At 52.9% G+C, this 16272-nt stretch overlaps 1 protein-coding gene and 1 long non-coding RNA gene across 5 annotated transcripts; one reads left to right on the plus strand and one right to left on the minus strand.

Moving 5' to 3' along the window:
- The first annotated feature begins 9 nt into the window (after positions 1 to 9).
- Positions 10 to 10124, plus strand: COQ4 (coenzyme Q4). Of its 3 annotated transcripts, none has more exons than XM_082402550.1 (8): positions 10 to 108; positions 223 to 416; positions 520 to 651; positions 1723 to 1819; positions 2346 to 2448; positions 7925 to 8054; positions 8660 to 8753; positions 9282 to 10124. In XM_082402550.1, exons 2-8 carry the CDS (start codon positions 347 to 349, stop codon positions 9451 to 9453), a joined length of 798 nt encoding a protein of 265 aa, XP_082258676.1. In that variant the 5' UTR covers positions 10 to 108; positions 223 to 346; the 3' UTR covers positions 9454 to 10124. The 3 variants fall into 3 exon arrangements, with proteins under 3 accessions (XP_082258676.1, XP_082258677.1, XP_082258675.1); XM_082402549.1 differs by having other exon boundaries at positions 17 to 113; XM_082402551.1 differs by lacking the exons at positions 7925 to 8054; positions 8660 to 8753 and having other exon boundaries at positions 14 to 416.
- Positions 6707 to 16224, minus strand: LOC309633585. 2 transcript variants are annotated; one of them, XR_014247634.1, is made up of 3 exons: positions 15821 to 16224; positions 14373 to 14467; positions 6707 to 7483 (listed from the first exon to the last, which is right to left on the minus strand). It is a non-coding gene; the product is annotated as an uncharacterized lncRNA (long non-coding RNA). The 2 variants fall into 2 exon arrangements; XR_014247635.1 differs by lacking the exons at positions 6707 to 7483; positions 14373 to 14467 and adding an exon at positions 14848 to 15175.
- Positions 16225 to 16272: the final 48 nt, after the last annotated feature.

Raw genomic sequence — 16272 nt, forward strand, 5'->3', positions numbered from 1 at the left:
GAGGTTCGTGTCTTATTGTCCTCGGGGAAAACGTGCTTCCGAGAAGGGAGTAGGGTCCGGAGCTGAACCCGCAAAGCTAGCGGAGCTTGCTTGGAGACACTTTTTGGGGTTAGGTGAAACGGGGAGAATTTTATATCTGTGGAAGTAGGTGGTAAACAGGTTGCCTGGGTTTCCTCATACTTACAGACCTTCCCTGTCCGTGCTATCTTTCCCCCATAAAAGGTCCTACTCAGCGCAGTAGGGATCGAGTCCTTGTGACTTCTCTTGCACGTCGTCGCCAGAGAAGCTTGAGGAGTCGGCCTTGCTCCGCCCATCCTCCCTGGGAAGTCCTCCAGTGCCCGCTGCCATGGCGACACTGCTGCGCGGGGTCCTGCGCCCCCTCCGCGCGTTCCGAAGCCGTCCCAGGCCCGCTGCAGGCAAGTGGCGGGGCCGGGAAGGAGTGCTGGGGACCCGCCACGCCGCCGTCCCCCCCCACCCCACCCCCGCTCCTTTCACCGCGGCTGTTTTCTTTCCCCGCAGATGTGCCCTTTCGAGCCACGAGCCGTGGCGCCGGCCTGCTCTACCCCGAACACATCCCCACCTCCCCGCTGCAGAAGGCGCTGCTGGCCGCGGGCTCTGCTGGAATGGCGCTCTATGACCCGTATCGCCACGGTAAGGCAGCCCGCGCCGGCGCTTTCTTGGGGCGGCTTGGGGTCTGGGCGCGCCCTTGCCTTGCCTTGCCTTGAAAGACCGGGGAGGTCCCGGACACTGTCAAAGCCTCCGTTTGCTTTGGGTAACTGGAGACTAGACTGGGCCAGGGTACCCACCCCTGGCTGCACCTCATAATCACCGCAACATTCATAAAAATGCAGATGCCTGGGTCCCACCCTAAACTTACTCAATTCGAATCTGCCGGCAGTGGGGAGGGGAGGGGAGGGGAGGGAGGAAGGGGCGTGGAATCTGAGCTTCTGCCTTTTTAAACTGCTTCCCGGGAGATTCTGTCATCCAGCCACACTGAGAACCTCTGGATTAGATGATTTATGAGGGCCCATCAAATTATAACATCCCATTAGCATTTTGGGTAGTGCATGTCACATAATAAATGCTCAATAAATGTTTGCTGGATGTTTTAATAGAACGTTCTGGGATCCTACAGTGTTTTTCTCATCTCCTCCAGGATTCTTAAGTCTGGAAAGTACTGTTACTCCTTCTAGTAAAAACGATAATGCTAACTGCTCACTGAGCCCTTGTTTTGCTTACTCACTGTGCTGTTTTATATGTGTTGTTATTGATTTTTTTCCATTAACCCTATATGAAAGGTAGCACCTGCGCTTCACAAATTAGGACATTGAGGGTTGGAAATGTGAAGCAGTTTGCACACGATCACCTAGATAGTGATCACACCAGCCCTCAAACCCAGCACTCTCTGATACCAAAGCCTATACCCATCCATGGAGACATGGTATTCTGTCGTGATGATAGATGTGGAAGTAATTTATGAACTCTTTAGAGCACTGTGCTAACCAGAGCCATCTCACCCCATTAAACTAACAACCATAGTAGTAACTATAGATATATTGAGCTTTTACTGGGTGCCAGGTGATTCACTAAGTGTTTAACTTGAATCTTCATAACTAAGAGGTAGATATTCTGTTTTATCACGTAGGAAATTAAGGCTCAGATCAGGTCAGGTAACTTACCTAAGATCATATTCTCCATTTGTCCCCATTTCTTTCCTTTCAGACATGGTTGCAGTTCTGGGGGAGACCACAGGATGCCGTACCCTGAAGGTCCTCAGGGACCAGATGAGGAGGGATCCAGAGGGTGCCCAGATCCTGCAGTAGGTCCCAGCTTTGCATGGGGGATTGAGGGCATTCTTTAGGGATTCTGATCTCTCTGGAATCACGTTGTGTTCCTCTAGAGAGCTCTTCTTGATACCTTGGCCATGGATGGTTGCACAGGCTGGGCACTGCCCAACTCCGTGGGTGCCATTCACATAGACACTGTGATGACCCCTGGGTAGTGCAATATGGTGGCCTCAGCCCAGTTCCAGCAACAGGTCTCTTGTGCCTTCACTAAGGTCCCATAACATATGCTGCCTATAACCCCCACCCCTTCAGTGCCCTTTGTGAATACCCTGATCACATCTGAGGCCCGTTTACCTAAGGCAGGAACCATAGCCTTAGCTTGTGGTATTCTCCTCAGTCCCTGCCACTGGCCTGGCCAGTAGTAAGTGCTCCATTAGGACTTGTGGCCCCATTGCTGCTCTCTTCCCCTTCACCTCTCACACCCTTGATCTAGTTGGACCTTTCACCTGCCTTTGCTGGTGCCCTCCCAATACCTGAGTCCTGCCTTCTGCCTCACAGGGAGCGTCCCCGGATCTCGCTGTCCACTCTTGACCTGGGCAAGCTCCGGAGTCTGCCTGAGGGCTCTCTTGGACGCGAGTATCTCCGTTTCCTGGATGTGAATGTGAGTTTCCAGCTTCTGTGCATTTGGTAGTCACCAGGAAGGGCAGAGAAATGGCACAGGAGTAATGTCCTGAGGAAGGAGGAGCCTGAGCTGCCAGCATGGGCAGGAGTGCCTTGCAGTCTCTTGCGCCAAGGCTTTGTCATTCTCTGTGGGGCAGGCAGATGGGCCGGGAACGTCGCTGCGAGCAATTACACTGGCCAGCACTTATTAACCTCTTACTGCATGCCAGGTGCCAGGCTCATACATGATCTCACTGAATCCTCCCAACAACCCTGCCAAGTATGTTCTATTATTATCTCCTTTTATTTTTATTTATTTTTTTTATAAATTTACTTATTTATTTATATTTTTTGGCTGCATTGGGTCTTCGTTGCTGCACGCAGGCTTTCTCTAGTTGCTGCGAGTGGGGGCTGCTCTCCATTGAGGTGCATGGGCTTCTCATTGCGGTGGCTTCTCTTGTTGTGGAGCATGGGCTCCAGGCGCACGGGCTTCAGTAGTTGTGGCGCACGGGCTTCAGTAGTTGTGGCGCGCGGGCTTCAGTAGTTGTGGCGCACAGGCTTAGTTGCTCTGCGGCATGTGGGATCTTCCCAGACCAGGGCTTCCCAGACCCATGTCCCCTGCATTGGCAGGCGGATTCTTAACCACTGCGCCACCAGGGAAGTCCTTATCTCCTTTTCATAGATGAGGAAACTGAGGCCCAGAGCACTTAAGCAACTTGCTGATTTCACAAGCCAGTATTAACGGAGGCAGTATTCAAACCCAGATTATGTTCTTAACTGTCGCATTGTGTCCCCCTGTTCTAGAGACAGTGTCTTCCCTGGGTGTGACAAGTGTGGCACTCTCCAACCCCAGGCAGAGAGGACAGGGACTGGGGGGCAGAGTCCCATCTACCAAGGGACTCATTCATTTATTCAGAATCGGTCATGTGCCATCCATTGTTCCAGGTGCTGGGGATACAGTGGCGAACTAGACAGACAAGGTCCTGCCCTCATGGAGCTAATATTCTAGTTGGGGAGGTAGACTATAAAGCAGTAAAAGAAGAAAATTTTCATATAAAAATTCAGGCAAAGTATTTATTTAGTACTTAGAACATACCAGACACTGTCCTCAGCAATTGGGATACAATGAATTAAACCAGCAAAGAGCCTGCCCTTGTGGGGCTTCTGCTCTAGCAGGTGGTGCTGTGAGGACAGCAGTCAACATGATAGAGGACGGGGCGGAGTCAGGGTGGCAGGTGGCCACTTCTAACAGGGTGGTCATGGGAGGCCCTGCTGGGGAGACGTGAAAGATGGGGAGGAGCCAGTTCTGAGGAGAGATGCGGAAGCACATTCTGAGCAGAGGAACTGGCAAGTGCAAGGCTCTGTGTGGTTAGGAAAAGGAAAACTGACCAATGTGGCCAGTATGGCCTTAGAGGAGTGAGTTGGGGGGAGGCAGGCAATGGGCTGGGAGGTCAGCCTGGCCCAGCCAGACCCTGCCTGCCATGGGAAGTGTTACCCGAAAACTGCGTTCACCTCTTGGTGGGCATTGAGCCAAAAGAAACAATCAAGCCAAAGATGGGGAGAAGGAAGGATTTATTCCTTGCAGCAAGTAAGGCGAACACCAGGGATCTTTCCCAAAGCAGTGTTTGTTAACAGCAAAATTGGGGAAGTTTTAAGCTAAGGGTATATGCGTGTTCATAAAGGGGCTTGAGCAGAGGAGAATTCAGCATAGAATTGGGGCAGAGGTCAACGGAGTCCAAGTCTTAGTTGATTGAAGTCAAGAGGGTCAGAAAAGGTCAACGTCATCATTTCTTAGGTACTGACTAGTCTGGGATCTTAGCATGTAGCTACCATCCTCCACCTGGATGTGGGCCTTAGTTCCTATAGAAAAGCTTAAAGATACACCTCAGATTGTTATGTATATTCTTTGAGGAGGACTATTGGTTTTTTTTTTTTTCACTTTTATTTTTATTTTATTATTTATTTATTTATTTTTGGCTGCATTGGGTCTTCCTTGCTGCACGCGGGCTTTCTCTAGTTGCAGCGGGCGAGCGAGGGCTGCTCTTCATTGCGGTGCACGGGCTTCTCATCGCGGTGGCTTCTCTTGCTGTGGAGCACGGCCTCTAGGCGCACGGGCTTCAGTAGTTGTGGCTCACGGGCTCTAGAGCACAGGCTCAGTAGTTGTGAAGCACAGGCTTAGTTGCTCCACGGCATGTGGGATCTTCCCGGACCAGGGCTCGAACCCGTGTCCCCTCCATTGGCAGGCGGTTTCTTAACCACTGTACCACCAAGGAAGTCCCTGAGCTATTGTTTCTTGACTGCTTTTCCTCTGTTCCTGCATTCCTTTATTCCTTGAAGATCATTAATTACTGAGACCTGTTGAAGGGCAAGCACTGTGTCTAGGCTTAGGTCACAAAATGGCTTAGGTCAAAATGGCTTCTCTAATGTCAAGAATGCCATGCCAGGTTCTTTTTCTCCAGGGATCCCCTACCCTATCTGCTTAGAGACAGAGTCTGTATTTTGTAATAGACGCAATAGGAAGCCATCGAGGTTTCGAGCAGGGTAGTAACATGATCTGATTTATAGAAGGACCCAAAGGTACAGCAGGGCACCTTCCCTGTCCCTTCCCCTCCCTGCCCCAACACATATACTTCCCGTCCAAGCACCTCTGTCAAGTGGCTATCCAGTCCAGCTGCAGGAGCCAGCCAGGCTGGAGGAGGTGAAGGAGTGAGCAAAGGTTGCTCTAGAACTGGGTTTCTCAGCCTTGGCGCTGTTGACTTTGGGGCTGGATGATTCTTTGCTGTGGGGCTGCCCTGTGCACTGTAGGCTGTTTAGCAGCATCCCTGGCCTCTACACACTAGATGCCGGTAGCATTCGCCCTACTAAGTTGTGACAGCCATAAATGTCTTCAGACATTGCAGATGTCCCCTGGTGGACAGTTGAGAACCCCTGCTTTAGGAGATTATTGTCCCTGAGAAAATAATCTGTTTCCCATACTCTCCTAACACTTGCCTCTGCCCCATTTTATACCATCACCCGGAGAGTTCACCGAGATGCAAGTTTATTTCATCAGTGGGAAACCCACCAGGGTGACCTGCTCCAGGGGCCACCCAGGAATGGAGAATCTTCTGAAGTTCCCCTAGAGCCTTTTGTCCTATTGTGGAGGGGATGGGACTGCCAAGGCCTCCCTGGGCGCCTTGCTCAGCCACAGCCTTAGTTGTGGTAACAGCCCTAGAGACTGTGACACTTCTGGAACCTGGAAACCAGCAGCCCACACACCGTAAAAGAACACCTTTGTCCCAGCAGAGGTTTAGATCAAAGTTCAAGGTGAGGCCGCCCTCCCTGAGGCTGACTCTGGAAGGGGGGGTGGGGCGTGGGTGGTTGTCCTTGTGGCATCAAGATTTCGGGCATGGGCTCTGGAGTAGCCTGAGTTAGAAGTCTGCCTTTCTTCCCAGCTTTAAAGCCCTGGGCAAATCATTTGACCTCTGAGCCTCAGACTCCTTATCTGAGGTAAGGAAACCTTATGTTTATCTTCCAAGGCACTTATATGGCTGATTAATAATGGATGTTAAGGCAACTGGCTTTGGAATCCAGCAGGCTTTGTTTCGAATCCTGACTCAGCCGCTTGATTAGTCAGCTGTGTGATCTTGGGCAAGCTACTTTCTATCGCTGAGCCTCATTTTTCTTATCTGTATCTGAGGCTCATAACAGTATCTGCGCCCAGGTGGTCTCGAGGATGCAGAATAACAGACAATATGTGTAAAGGACTTCATACAGTGCCGGCACATAGTAGGTACTCAATAAATGTAGGCCGTCACTGACCACCTTCAGCTTCATACAGCAGCTAGAACTCTGTAGAAGAAATTAGGACCTGGGACCCAATGAAGTCACAGACACAGACCATGGCACAGGGCCAGCAGCCCCAAGCAATAAAGGCATCAAATCCCTTGGCCTCTGGACAGGCTGAGGCCATGCTTTGGCACTAGGAAGACCAGGGTGTCCCTACTGTGCATGGGTGCTGCCGAGGACTCAGAGAGGGTGGGTAAAGGAGGACAGTTGCCATCCCTACCTGAGGTCAGAAAAGTGCCTGGGGCTGGCCTTTTACTCCTGCATTTAAGGGATGTTTATTCATCCAGGCCCTGGAGATAGAACAGTGAGCCCCAGTCCTGTACTGCTGACAGCCTGCTGCAACACTCTTCATAGCAATAGTGCGTAAGCCCCAGAGGTAATTTAGAATCTGCTGCTAGCAGATAAATAAAAGCAAATAGAAACAGGTAGAATTAATTTCAATAAGATATTCCGTTTAATCCAGTATACTAAAATGTCATTTCAACATGTAATCAATATTTTTAAATTATTGAGATTTCACATTATTCTCTTCATACCGTCTTCGAAATCCAGTGTGCGTTTTACATGTACAGCACATCTCAATTGGAACTTGTCACATTTCAAGGCTCAGTGGCTGCCATGATTGGCTGCTGTACTGGACAGTGCGGGTCTAGACAAGAGACATTAACAATCACATGCACTAAACATCACGATACAATCATGTTGAATGCCACAAAAAGGTACGGGTTGCTACAAGAGACCATAAGATAGGTAGGAATTGTCAAGGTGAAGATGAGGGTGGAGGGAAAGAGCACGCTAGGCTGGGAGCAGTTCATCTGACGAATTCGGGGCCTTGGGTGCTTCTTGTTTTCTTCCCCCCATTTTATTTCTAATTGTGGTTTTGTGTTTTTTTTTGTTTTTTTTTTTTAGTAATCTTTTATTTATTTATTTATTTATTTTATTTTTGGCTGTGTTGGGTCTTCGTTTCTGTACGAGGGCTTTCTTCAGTTGCGGCGAGCGGGGGCCACTCTTCATCGCGGTGTGCGGGCCTCTCACTGTCGCGGCCTCTCTTGTTGCGGAGCACAGGCTCCAGACGCACAGGCTCAGTAGTTGTGGCTCACGGGACTAGTCGCTCCGCGGCATGTGGGATCTTCCCAGACCAGGGCTCGAACCCGTGTCCCCTGCATTGGCAGGCAGATTCTCAACCACTGCGCCACCAGGAAAGCCCCCTAATTGTGGTTTTTAAAAAAAATAATAACATAAGATTTACTGTGTTAACCATCTCTAAATGGGCAGTTCAGCAGTGTTAAGTATAGTCACGTTGTTGTGAAACCAATCTCCAGAGCTTTTTCATCTTGTAAAACTGAAACTCTATTTCATTAAACAAACAACTCCTGCTTCCCCCCACCCCACCCCCAGGGGTTTCTTTGCCATAGATTCCAACAGGGTGTGTACATTATGTGTGAGTTGGGGTAGGCAGAGGGGGCACCGATCCACCATATTTCCTGCCTGAGGACTCCCCTGTCAGCAGGTATGCACAGAAACAAAGTCCCCAGGGATTTTTGGTGGGGTTTGAATTTGGTGGGCATGGTTGAGAGTCAAGGAGAGGCTGGCAAATTGGACCCTGGGAGCCATGAGGAAGGGGTCTAGGGGAGGTTCATGGTTGTCAGAGGGTCTCCCCAGACACCAGAGCGCCCACCCGATTCGTGGACGATGAGGAGCTAGCATACGTGATCCAGCGGTACCGGGAGGTGCACGACATGCTCCACACCCTGCTGGGGATGCCCACCAACATCCTGGGTGAGTGCCAGCCAGCCGGCTGCTGCGTGCATCCAGAGTGGGAGTGGGGCATGGGTGGGGCAGGGCGCTCTGGCCAGCCTGTCTCCCAAGTCTGTCTACAGGATCAGGGCAGGGCACACCTGTCTCAGCCACCCACCAATCAGCTGGCCCAGTGCCTCATTTTTTGCTTTACCCGAACATCTTGGTGCACCTGTGCCGTGCATCCCCTATCCTCCATCCCCACTGCCTCTTACGGCTCCTACACTGACGTAGCAGCGTCCAAACACCAGGGCTCCCTGCCCTGTTCCGGTTGCTAGCTCCCTGCGCTCTGAAACCCTCAGCAATTCCCTAAGGCTTGGAGTCCGCAGCCTGGCTTTTGGAGTCCTCTGCATTCTGACCCCAAGCTTCCTTTCCAGCCCTTATTTCCTTCTGCTCTTTCTTGGACCCTCTCCCCAGCCCCAAGCCAAGTGCCCCAGGGCCCAGCACAGGCTGGGACTGGGCGCTGCTGACCCCTAGTAGAGATTCGGAGCGGAGCAGACGCCTCACTGTGTCCTGCCCTGAGCATCACTGGCCTCTCCTCCTGGCCCCTGCTCACCTCCTACCCCATTCCCCACCCTGCCTGCCAGGGGAGATCGTGGTGAAGTGGTTTGAGGCTGTCCAGACTGGCCTGCCCATGTGCATCCTGAGTGCACTCTTCGGACCGATCCAACTCAGTGCCCAGTAAGTTCTCAAGTGGTGAGGGGTCAGGGGAAGGCTCAGGGCTCCAGGAAATAGGAAGAGCCTACAGCCTTTCTGAGCAGCCCCAGTGGTTCTCAGGAATCCAGGATGGGAAGAATGGGGCAGAGAGGTGAGACTGGCCTGGCACAGGGGCTCCAGGACGATGAATGAAGCCTGGACGTTTCACAGGACTCTAGGGTCTTTTGGGCCAGGCCTCAGTATCGGGTGAGAACAGTAGAGTCAGGGAGCTGGGTGGGGCCGGGGGATGCAATCTGGCATTAGTTTCTGGAGTGAGGTAGCCCTCGATTCAAAGCTGGGCTTTGGCATGTTCAAAATGTGTGGCTTTGGGCACAGGGCTTTACCTCACTGAGCTTCTGTTTCCTCACCTGAAAAGTGGGGATAGTAACTACCTCCTTCCTGGGTCTGTGTGAGGATTAACTGAGAAAATGCACATCCACTGCAGGGAACGTGGTGTGCCCAGCACTCAGGACCTTATGTCTTTTGTCTTCTTTTTCCTCTGCTGCCCCACAGGAGCCTGCAAGCGCTGGTCTCGAAGCTGATCCCATGGGCAGTTCAGAATGCGCGCAGAGCCCCGTGTGTCCTCAACCTGTACTACGAGCGGCGCTGGGAGCAGCCCCTGAAGGCTCTACGGCAGGAGCTGAGCATCACAGAGCCCCCCATGCACATCCAGGGCCCAGCCTAGGCCCTGCGCCCCTGAGCCGGAGGGCCTGGCCTGGCTCCCCACCCCCCACCCCTGCTTCCCCTGGGGGTGAAGCGCTCCTTTGCCATCACCTTTGTTCCTTTTCTTTGAACACTGACCCTTGGACATCACTAATCATAATTTATCATAACCACTGCTCAGTGGCTTTGAGGGCCAACTCGGGAGGGAGCAGGCAGCGGTGGAGCTCCTAAGGGAGCCAGGAGCTACCCAAAGAGAACTGAAACAGGAGGGAAGGGGGCAGGGCACAACCTTTGAAAGAACAACAAAGCCTGAGGACATGACATAAACTGATTAAAACCAGATGGGTCCAAGGTGGCGGACACGTCAACTTCCACTAGTCCTTGAGCCTCAGTATACGTATGCTCACTGCAACACGTCAGCAAGCTAAATGACACACCCACAGGCGCCATGACAGTTCCAAGGATCCACAACGATCAAAAAGTGGGCTGTGGCCCAATTCCTGGAAATCCCCGCCCCTTTCCCCCCCAAAAAATAGCTGGAACACCCCTTCCACTCATTACCTATGAAATTACCCACCCCTGTAAAAACTGACAACCCCCGTACCCTGGTGCCTCTCTCACCTTCTGAGATGCCCACACCACTCTGTCTGTGGAGTGTGTTTCTCTCTAAATAAATCCACTTCTTACCTATCACTTTGTCTCACTGAATTCTTTCTGCAATGAAACATCAAGAACCTGAGCTTCATTAAGTCCTGAAACCAGGTGTGTGATCTCAGTTGGAAGACTGGGGGTTTTGGCCAGATTCGAGTCCCAGCCGCGTGGGTTCAAGTCCCAATCTGGGTTTTGGCCGGGTTCCAGTCCCAATCTGGGTTTTTGCCAGGTTCGAGCCCCGGCTACGTGGGTTCAAGTCCCAATCTGGGTTTTGGCCGGGTTCGAGTCCCAACCACGTGGGTTCAAGTCCCAATCTGGGTTTTGTCCGGGTTCGAGCCCCAGCCACGTGGGTTCAAGTCCCAATCTGGGTTTTGGCCGGGTTCGAGTCCCAGCATGTGGGTTCAAGTTCCAATCTGAGGTGCACGGTTTCAGAACCACGTGTGCGTAGGAATCAGTTGTCTAGGCTCGTGCCGGGATGGCTCAGGTCCACAACCCCTGTTCCCGACCCCTCCCTGCCAGCCAGGGTTCTCTGGGTGCCAGGCTGGGGGTCTTCGCAGGAGGGAGGACTGTACCCAATTCCCAAGGCCTGAGAAGAGGGAGGCAGGGCGGGAGGCGAGTCTCTGCTGTCTGAATAAAGGCTCCCATCAGGTAAGAGTCTGCTTCTCCTGCCTTTGCCCTGTGCTGCCCATGACTCTGGCAGCTTTGGGCCTTCGAGCACTGAGGGCAGACGTCCCCTCCAGCCTGAGCTTCCGCTGCTTGTCCCTTGTCTGGTCTGAGGTCGGGCAGACTGGGATTCAAATTCCCCACTCCTCCTCCGCTTTCTAGTAGAGGGACTTAGGGCAAGTCCCTTCACCTCTCTGGACCTGTTTAATCATAAGTAAAAGGGGGATGAAACAGCACCCACATCCTAGGGTTGCTGTGGGGGGGTGTGAGGTGATGCCCAAAGAAAGGGCCCAAGCAGGAGCTGTTTTTTTGTTTTTTTGTTTTTGGCTGCGTTGGGTCTTCGTTGCCGCGCGCGGGCTTTCTCTAGTTGTGGTGAGCGGGAGATACTCTTTGTTGCGGTGCACAGGCTTCTTATTGTTGTGGCTTCTCTTGTTGCGGAGCACAGGCTCTAGGTGCGCAGGCTTCAGTAGTTGTGGCACTTGGGCTCAGTAGTTGTGGCTCGCGGGCGCTAGAGCACAGGCTCAGTAGTTGTGGCGCACGGGCGTAGTTGCTCCGCGGCATGTGGGATCTTCCCGGACCAGGGCTTGAACCCGTGTGCCCCTCACTGGCAGGTGGATTCTCAACCACTGCGCCACCAGGGAAGCCCCGGGAGCAGTTTTATTCTTGCCATGTTTGCAGGGGGAGGAGGCAGCTGTGAGGCTGTAGGTTCACTTTGGACTGGCAACCAGGCATTTTCCTCGAGTCACAGCCAAGAAGTGGGGATGGGCAGGGTGAAGAGTATCGTTGGAAGAGTAGGCTGCCCTGTCTTGGGATTTAGAGCCAGAAAGACTCCCAAGGTGGCAGAGCCTTTAGAAGTTTTGGAGGCCAGCTCCTCATTGTGTGGGTAGGGCAGCTAAGGCCCAGAGATAGGCAAGGAGTTGTCTGGAATAACTAGAACACAAGCCACACAGCCTGGTTGGTTTTCCTATGCCTCAGTTTCCCTGTGGATAATAAGGGCTTCAGTTTATAGCTGTACCGTGTGCCTAGGCAACTGAGATGCGTTATCACATGGACACTTCCAACAACCCAAGGAGGGAGGTGGTACTATTACTTGTATTTTACTGAGGCAGTAGGCGCAGAGCTGGGGCTGGAGTCAGGGAAGACCTGTCCAGCACTGCCACACCGGTGCCTCAGACTTCCTTGTGCCCACCACGTCCCAGTCCAGGGCTCCCAGCGGCAGAGGGAGGGTGTGGGAGGCTGGAGGCCTACGTTGGAACCATGGCCTTTTCAAGAGGGAAGCCTCGTCCTGAGCTCTTTGAATTTATGCAGAAAGAGGAGAGGGTTGAGGTGAGCTCCCTGTACCTCATCAATCTTTGCAGTATAGGCCACCTTTCCAGAACTGCCAGCTGTTTCCACAGCTTCCCAGGGTTCTAGGCACCTCTACTGTGAGGTCAGTAAAAGTCGACAGTGCCAAGGTCGTGGGGGAAGGTCAGACCTTCAGATGGCCTTCTCTGCCCAGCTGGTGAGCTCACCTGCTCCAGCTACTCGGTGCCCTGATGACCCTGGGCCTTTACAGCCCTCAAGAGATGGGCCCTGGGCCTCAGGACTAGCTGGGGAGGGAGCCCGGTCTCCAGCTCACGACAGGAGAAAAAGTACAGTGGCCATAGCTACCACTTACTGAGTTCTTACCACAGCCCGTGAGGCCCACCAACTTCTGCCCAGAAACTTCCATTCTTCATCTGAATAAACCGTGTTGGTGTTCTGCCCACCTTTGGAAACACCATGTCCTAGGTCGTTACATGGTCAGCTCCTTGTCATTCACACCTGTGCTCAAACATCACCTCAGAGAGGCCTTCCCAGACCACCTGTCTAAAGCAGCCCCCTCGCCCTCATGCCATGGCATCACCCGATTTTCTTTCCAGTGCTTACCACTCCCTGAAATTGTCTTACTTGTTTGTTTATTTATGAGTTCCATGTGCTCCCAGAGGGCAGGGACCTTGTTCTTTCCCTTCACTGCTGGGAATCGTGCCTGGCGCACAGTAGGGGCTTCCTGCTTCGTGGTTGAAGGAATGGGTGCCAAGCTCCGTGCTGAGCACCCCGTCTGCAAGATCTCATTCGGTCCCCACAACCTCATTTCACAGTGAGGGGCTCAGGTTTGGGGAGTGCCCTAGAGTCACACAGCTGGGGTGTGGTGGAGCCTGTCCTGGGACGTGCAGGCCCCAAGTCCTCTCTCAGTGGCCAAGGGGAGGCTCCCTTTCCCTCTGCCTGCGTTCTGGGGGCATAGGCTCTTAAGGCAGACAGACCTGGCCTTGCCACTGACCAGCCCTGCACCCTTGCAGTAATCACATCACCCCTTTGAGCCTCCGTTTTCTTATCTGTAAAATGGGGAGAGTATATACCTATCTCACAACAAAGCCATTGTGCAAGTATAGTGCTTTAGCACCTAGTAAGAACTTAGGAAATGGAAGCTGTCATTTACCATGAAGGCCCTTTGAGGCCTCTGAAGTCACCATGTACACAATCCAGCCAGAGGTATTTATTTTGCACACACCCAGAGTGGGAGGACTCACACAGCTCAGAGGTCCTGATGCCAAATACAACTGAATATCTACGGGGTAAGCACCTACTCTGTGCCAGGGCCAAATCACTTCAGTCCCCTGAGGAGGTTTATTTCCTTCAAGTGAGTTCCAAAATGTCAGTCTCTGTTAAGTCTGGAGATTTAAGTGCTGATGTTAGTTCCCTAATGCAGAGCAGGTGGGGGTCGAGTCAGTGGAAAGGAGCCCACTGTGAGGTCAGTCTCAGTTCAGCCAGTCCCACAGTCCCACAAATGACAGCACCCAGCTTGCCCTTCTTAAGAACCCTCAGTGTTTCTTCACTGCCCCAGCATAAACTCCTCAGCCTATCACACCAAGCCTTTTCCAGTCACTTTTCCCACCACATGGCCCTCCCCTCCCCATGCAGCCTGGTGCGCAAGCCCACTAGTCTTCAATCGTGTCATCAAGATCTTCTAAGCGTTTGCTGGATGCCGGGGTTCTGCAGTGATTGAGACGGCTGCAGCCCCGGCCTCTTGGAGTTGAGCAGTCATGGCAGCTGAGGGCCTTGGACGCGCCAGCCCTGTGCTGAGAGCCTGATATGCACCATCTCACTGAATCCATGCTCAGCCCAAGGTAGGAGGGAGGCAGAGACTGTGATGACTCCAGTCCCATTCTACTGACGAGGACACTGAGGCTCCAGGGGGAGAAGGGATTTACCCAGCGTCTCACAGCTGGGGCTAGGAGGGCAAACCAGATATGTCTGACTGGAAAGCAAAGCAGACAAACCACAATAACGTGTGGTAGGTGTTAACAGAAGTACAGTCAGCGCTTGGTGACAACCTATTCCATTGACCTAATCTCCACCCACCCTCTCGGTGTGCCCAGCTAGGCTGTAAGCAACTGGAAGGCAGACTGTCTTGTTCCCTCTAGATCCCCTTGCGTCTCCCCCTCAGGCTGGGCCTAGCGTCTGGTGGGGTACCGCTTTGGCTTCTCCAGTGTGTCCCAGGTGGAGGAGAACAGGGGGGGCTGCTCACCACTGCCTCTTTCTCCAAATTCTCACTTGCCCACTTGCACAGCACCTCGGCAGTTGATGTGGCAATGATTGTGCTTATACCTATGGATCCATGTGTGGACAAGGTCAAGCCTCCTCTTCATTCTCCCCGTCATTCGTTCAACAAGTATTTATCGAGCTTCCGTTATTTGCTAAGCCTGCGGATACAATCAGAGATAATCTTCATGTCTAGCTGTTGTATGTGCTTGTGGTCAATGGGCCTGTAAGGTTGAATAATAAAAACGTCAAGCGCTAATTCAAATGCTCCCTGTGACTCTCCATACCAATCCTGTCAGGTAGACACCATTAGTATGTCCTCATTTTTATATATAAGAAATGGAGACTTTGAAATTTCAACTGAGAAGTTGGCCCAGGTCTGTTGGATGCCAATGCCCATGCCCGTTACCACTGCACCACATTGCCTCCCGAATGTAATACCCATGGGGGAGGTGGTGCTTTAATTTACCTTGGTCCCCCAAAAAGACATACCCTGTGCTCTGAAAGAAATAGGTCCAAGTACTTATCAGACCAAAATTTCTTTTTTTTAAATAAATTTATTTATTTTATTTATTATTTATTTTTGGCTGCGTTGGGTCTTCGTTGCTGCGCGCGGGTTTTCTCTAGTTGCGGTGAGCAGGGGCTACTCTTCGTGGCAGTGCGCGGGCTTCTCATTGTGGTGGCTTCTCTTGTGGAGCAGGGGCTCTAGGCGCACGGGCTTCAGTAGTTGTGGCATGCGGGCTCAGTAGTTGTGGCAAGCAGGCTCAGTAGTTGTGGTGCACGGGCTTAGTTGCTCCGCAGCATGTGGGATCTTCCCAGACCAGGGCTCGAACCCATGTCCCCTGCATGGGCAGGCGGATTCTCAACCACTGCGCCACCAGGGAAGCCCCAAAATTTCATTTTTAATTCCTATAAACATACCCTGAAAACTGTCCTTCCTCACTTTTAAGGACTTTGACTGGACTAAGGGATTAAGGAATCTATTTAAGGACAAGTGGCAACTGTGGATGCCCAACATGTTTGATTATCAAGGAACCCAGTTTTCAGAGGCCCAGAGTGACACAGGGGGTGGGAAGCTGGCAGATGGCCCAGAGCTGGGCAGGTGGCATGACAAACGTGGTCACAGCCTTCAGGGTCCAGACCATTCAGAGGCCAAAGATACGTACGGGTCTCCAGATCCGTGCCCTTTGTACCACCAAGTGTGCCAGGTTGCTTTCAAGATACCAAGGATGGGAAAGGGTTCCTATGCAGCAATCCCTACACCAAGTTTATTGCTGTCCCAGAAGCACAGGTGCCAGTCTGAGGTCTGCAGGAGACTTTGGGTCTTCTGAACCTTGTGGCCCTGGAGGCTGTAAAATTTCCAAATGGAAGTGAAGAAGGAGCTGTCAAAATTTGACTCTGATGGGACTCGAACTCACAACCTTTGAATAACCACAGGTGGCCGGCTAGAAGTCCAATGCGCTATCCATTGCGCCACAGAGCCAGTTGCAGGACTCTTCCCACCCCCGACTCACCTCTGCCTGAAACAGCCCTTTTAGCGTTCTTCTAGGTGTGGCGCCGGGCCTTTGCTGAACTCTGCTCGGGTCCGGGCGCGGACTCCAGATTTTCCGCCAACGGTGCGATGGGGATGCTCTCCCCCACGTCCGGACGCCCAGGGATTGGCGGTCGGGGTCCAGGCAGAGCCCGCCTGCCTCCTCACGGCCCCGGGGTCCTCTGTGGTCCGGCGGGGCTGCGCGGCGCGGACTACAACTCCCAGCGTGCCGCGCGGGGCGCCGTCAGGGGCCGTCGCGCGCGTAGGACGGGCTGGGTCGGGCGGCGTCGGGCTCGCGGTGGCTGCGCGGCGTTGCCAGCTCTGCGGCGTGCTCACCCTGGGCAAGGCGCGGCAGGCTGCGTTGCCGGCCGGCGCAGCGGGTTTGGATTGCGGGAGGCGGGCGGGAGGCGGGCGGGAGGCGGGCGGGCGGGAGAC

This window comes from Balaenoptera borealis, assembly GCF_965194805.1.
Source record: "Balaenoptera borealis genome assembly, chromosome: 8".
Taxonomy (NCBI): Eukaryota; Metazoa; Chordata; class Mammalia; order Artiodactyla; family Balaenopteridae; genus Balaenoptera; species Balaenoptera borealis.

Bases quoted from the DNA above. Each gene is read 5' to 3' on its own strand.
- COQ4 (XM_082402550.1), top strand. From the start codon at position 347: ATGGCGACACTGCTGCGCGGGGTCCTGCGCCCCCTCCGCGCGTTCCGA. The intron at 417-519 runs GCAAGTGGCGGG...CTTTCCCCGCAG, and splicing joins CCGTCCCAGGCCCGCTGCAG to ATGTGCCCTTTCGAGCCACG. The intron at 2,449-7,924 runs GTGAGTTTCCAG...CATGGTTGTCAG, and splicing joins TCCGTTTCCTGGATGTGAAT to AGGGTCTCCCCAGACACCAG.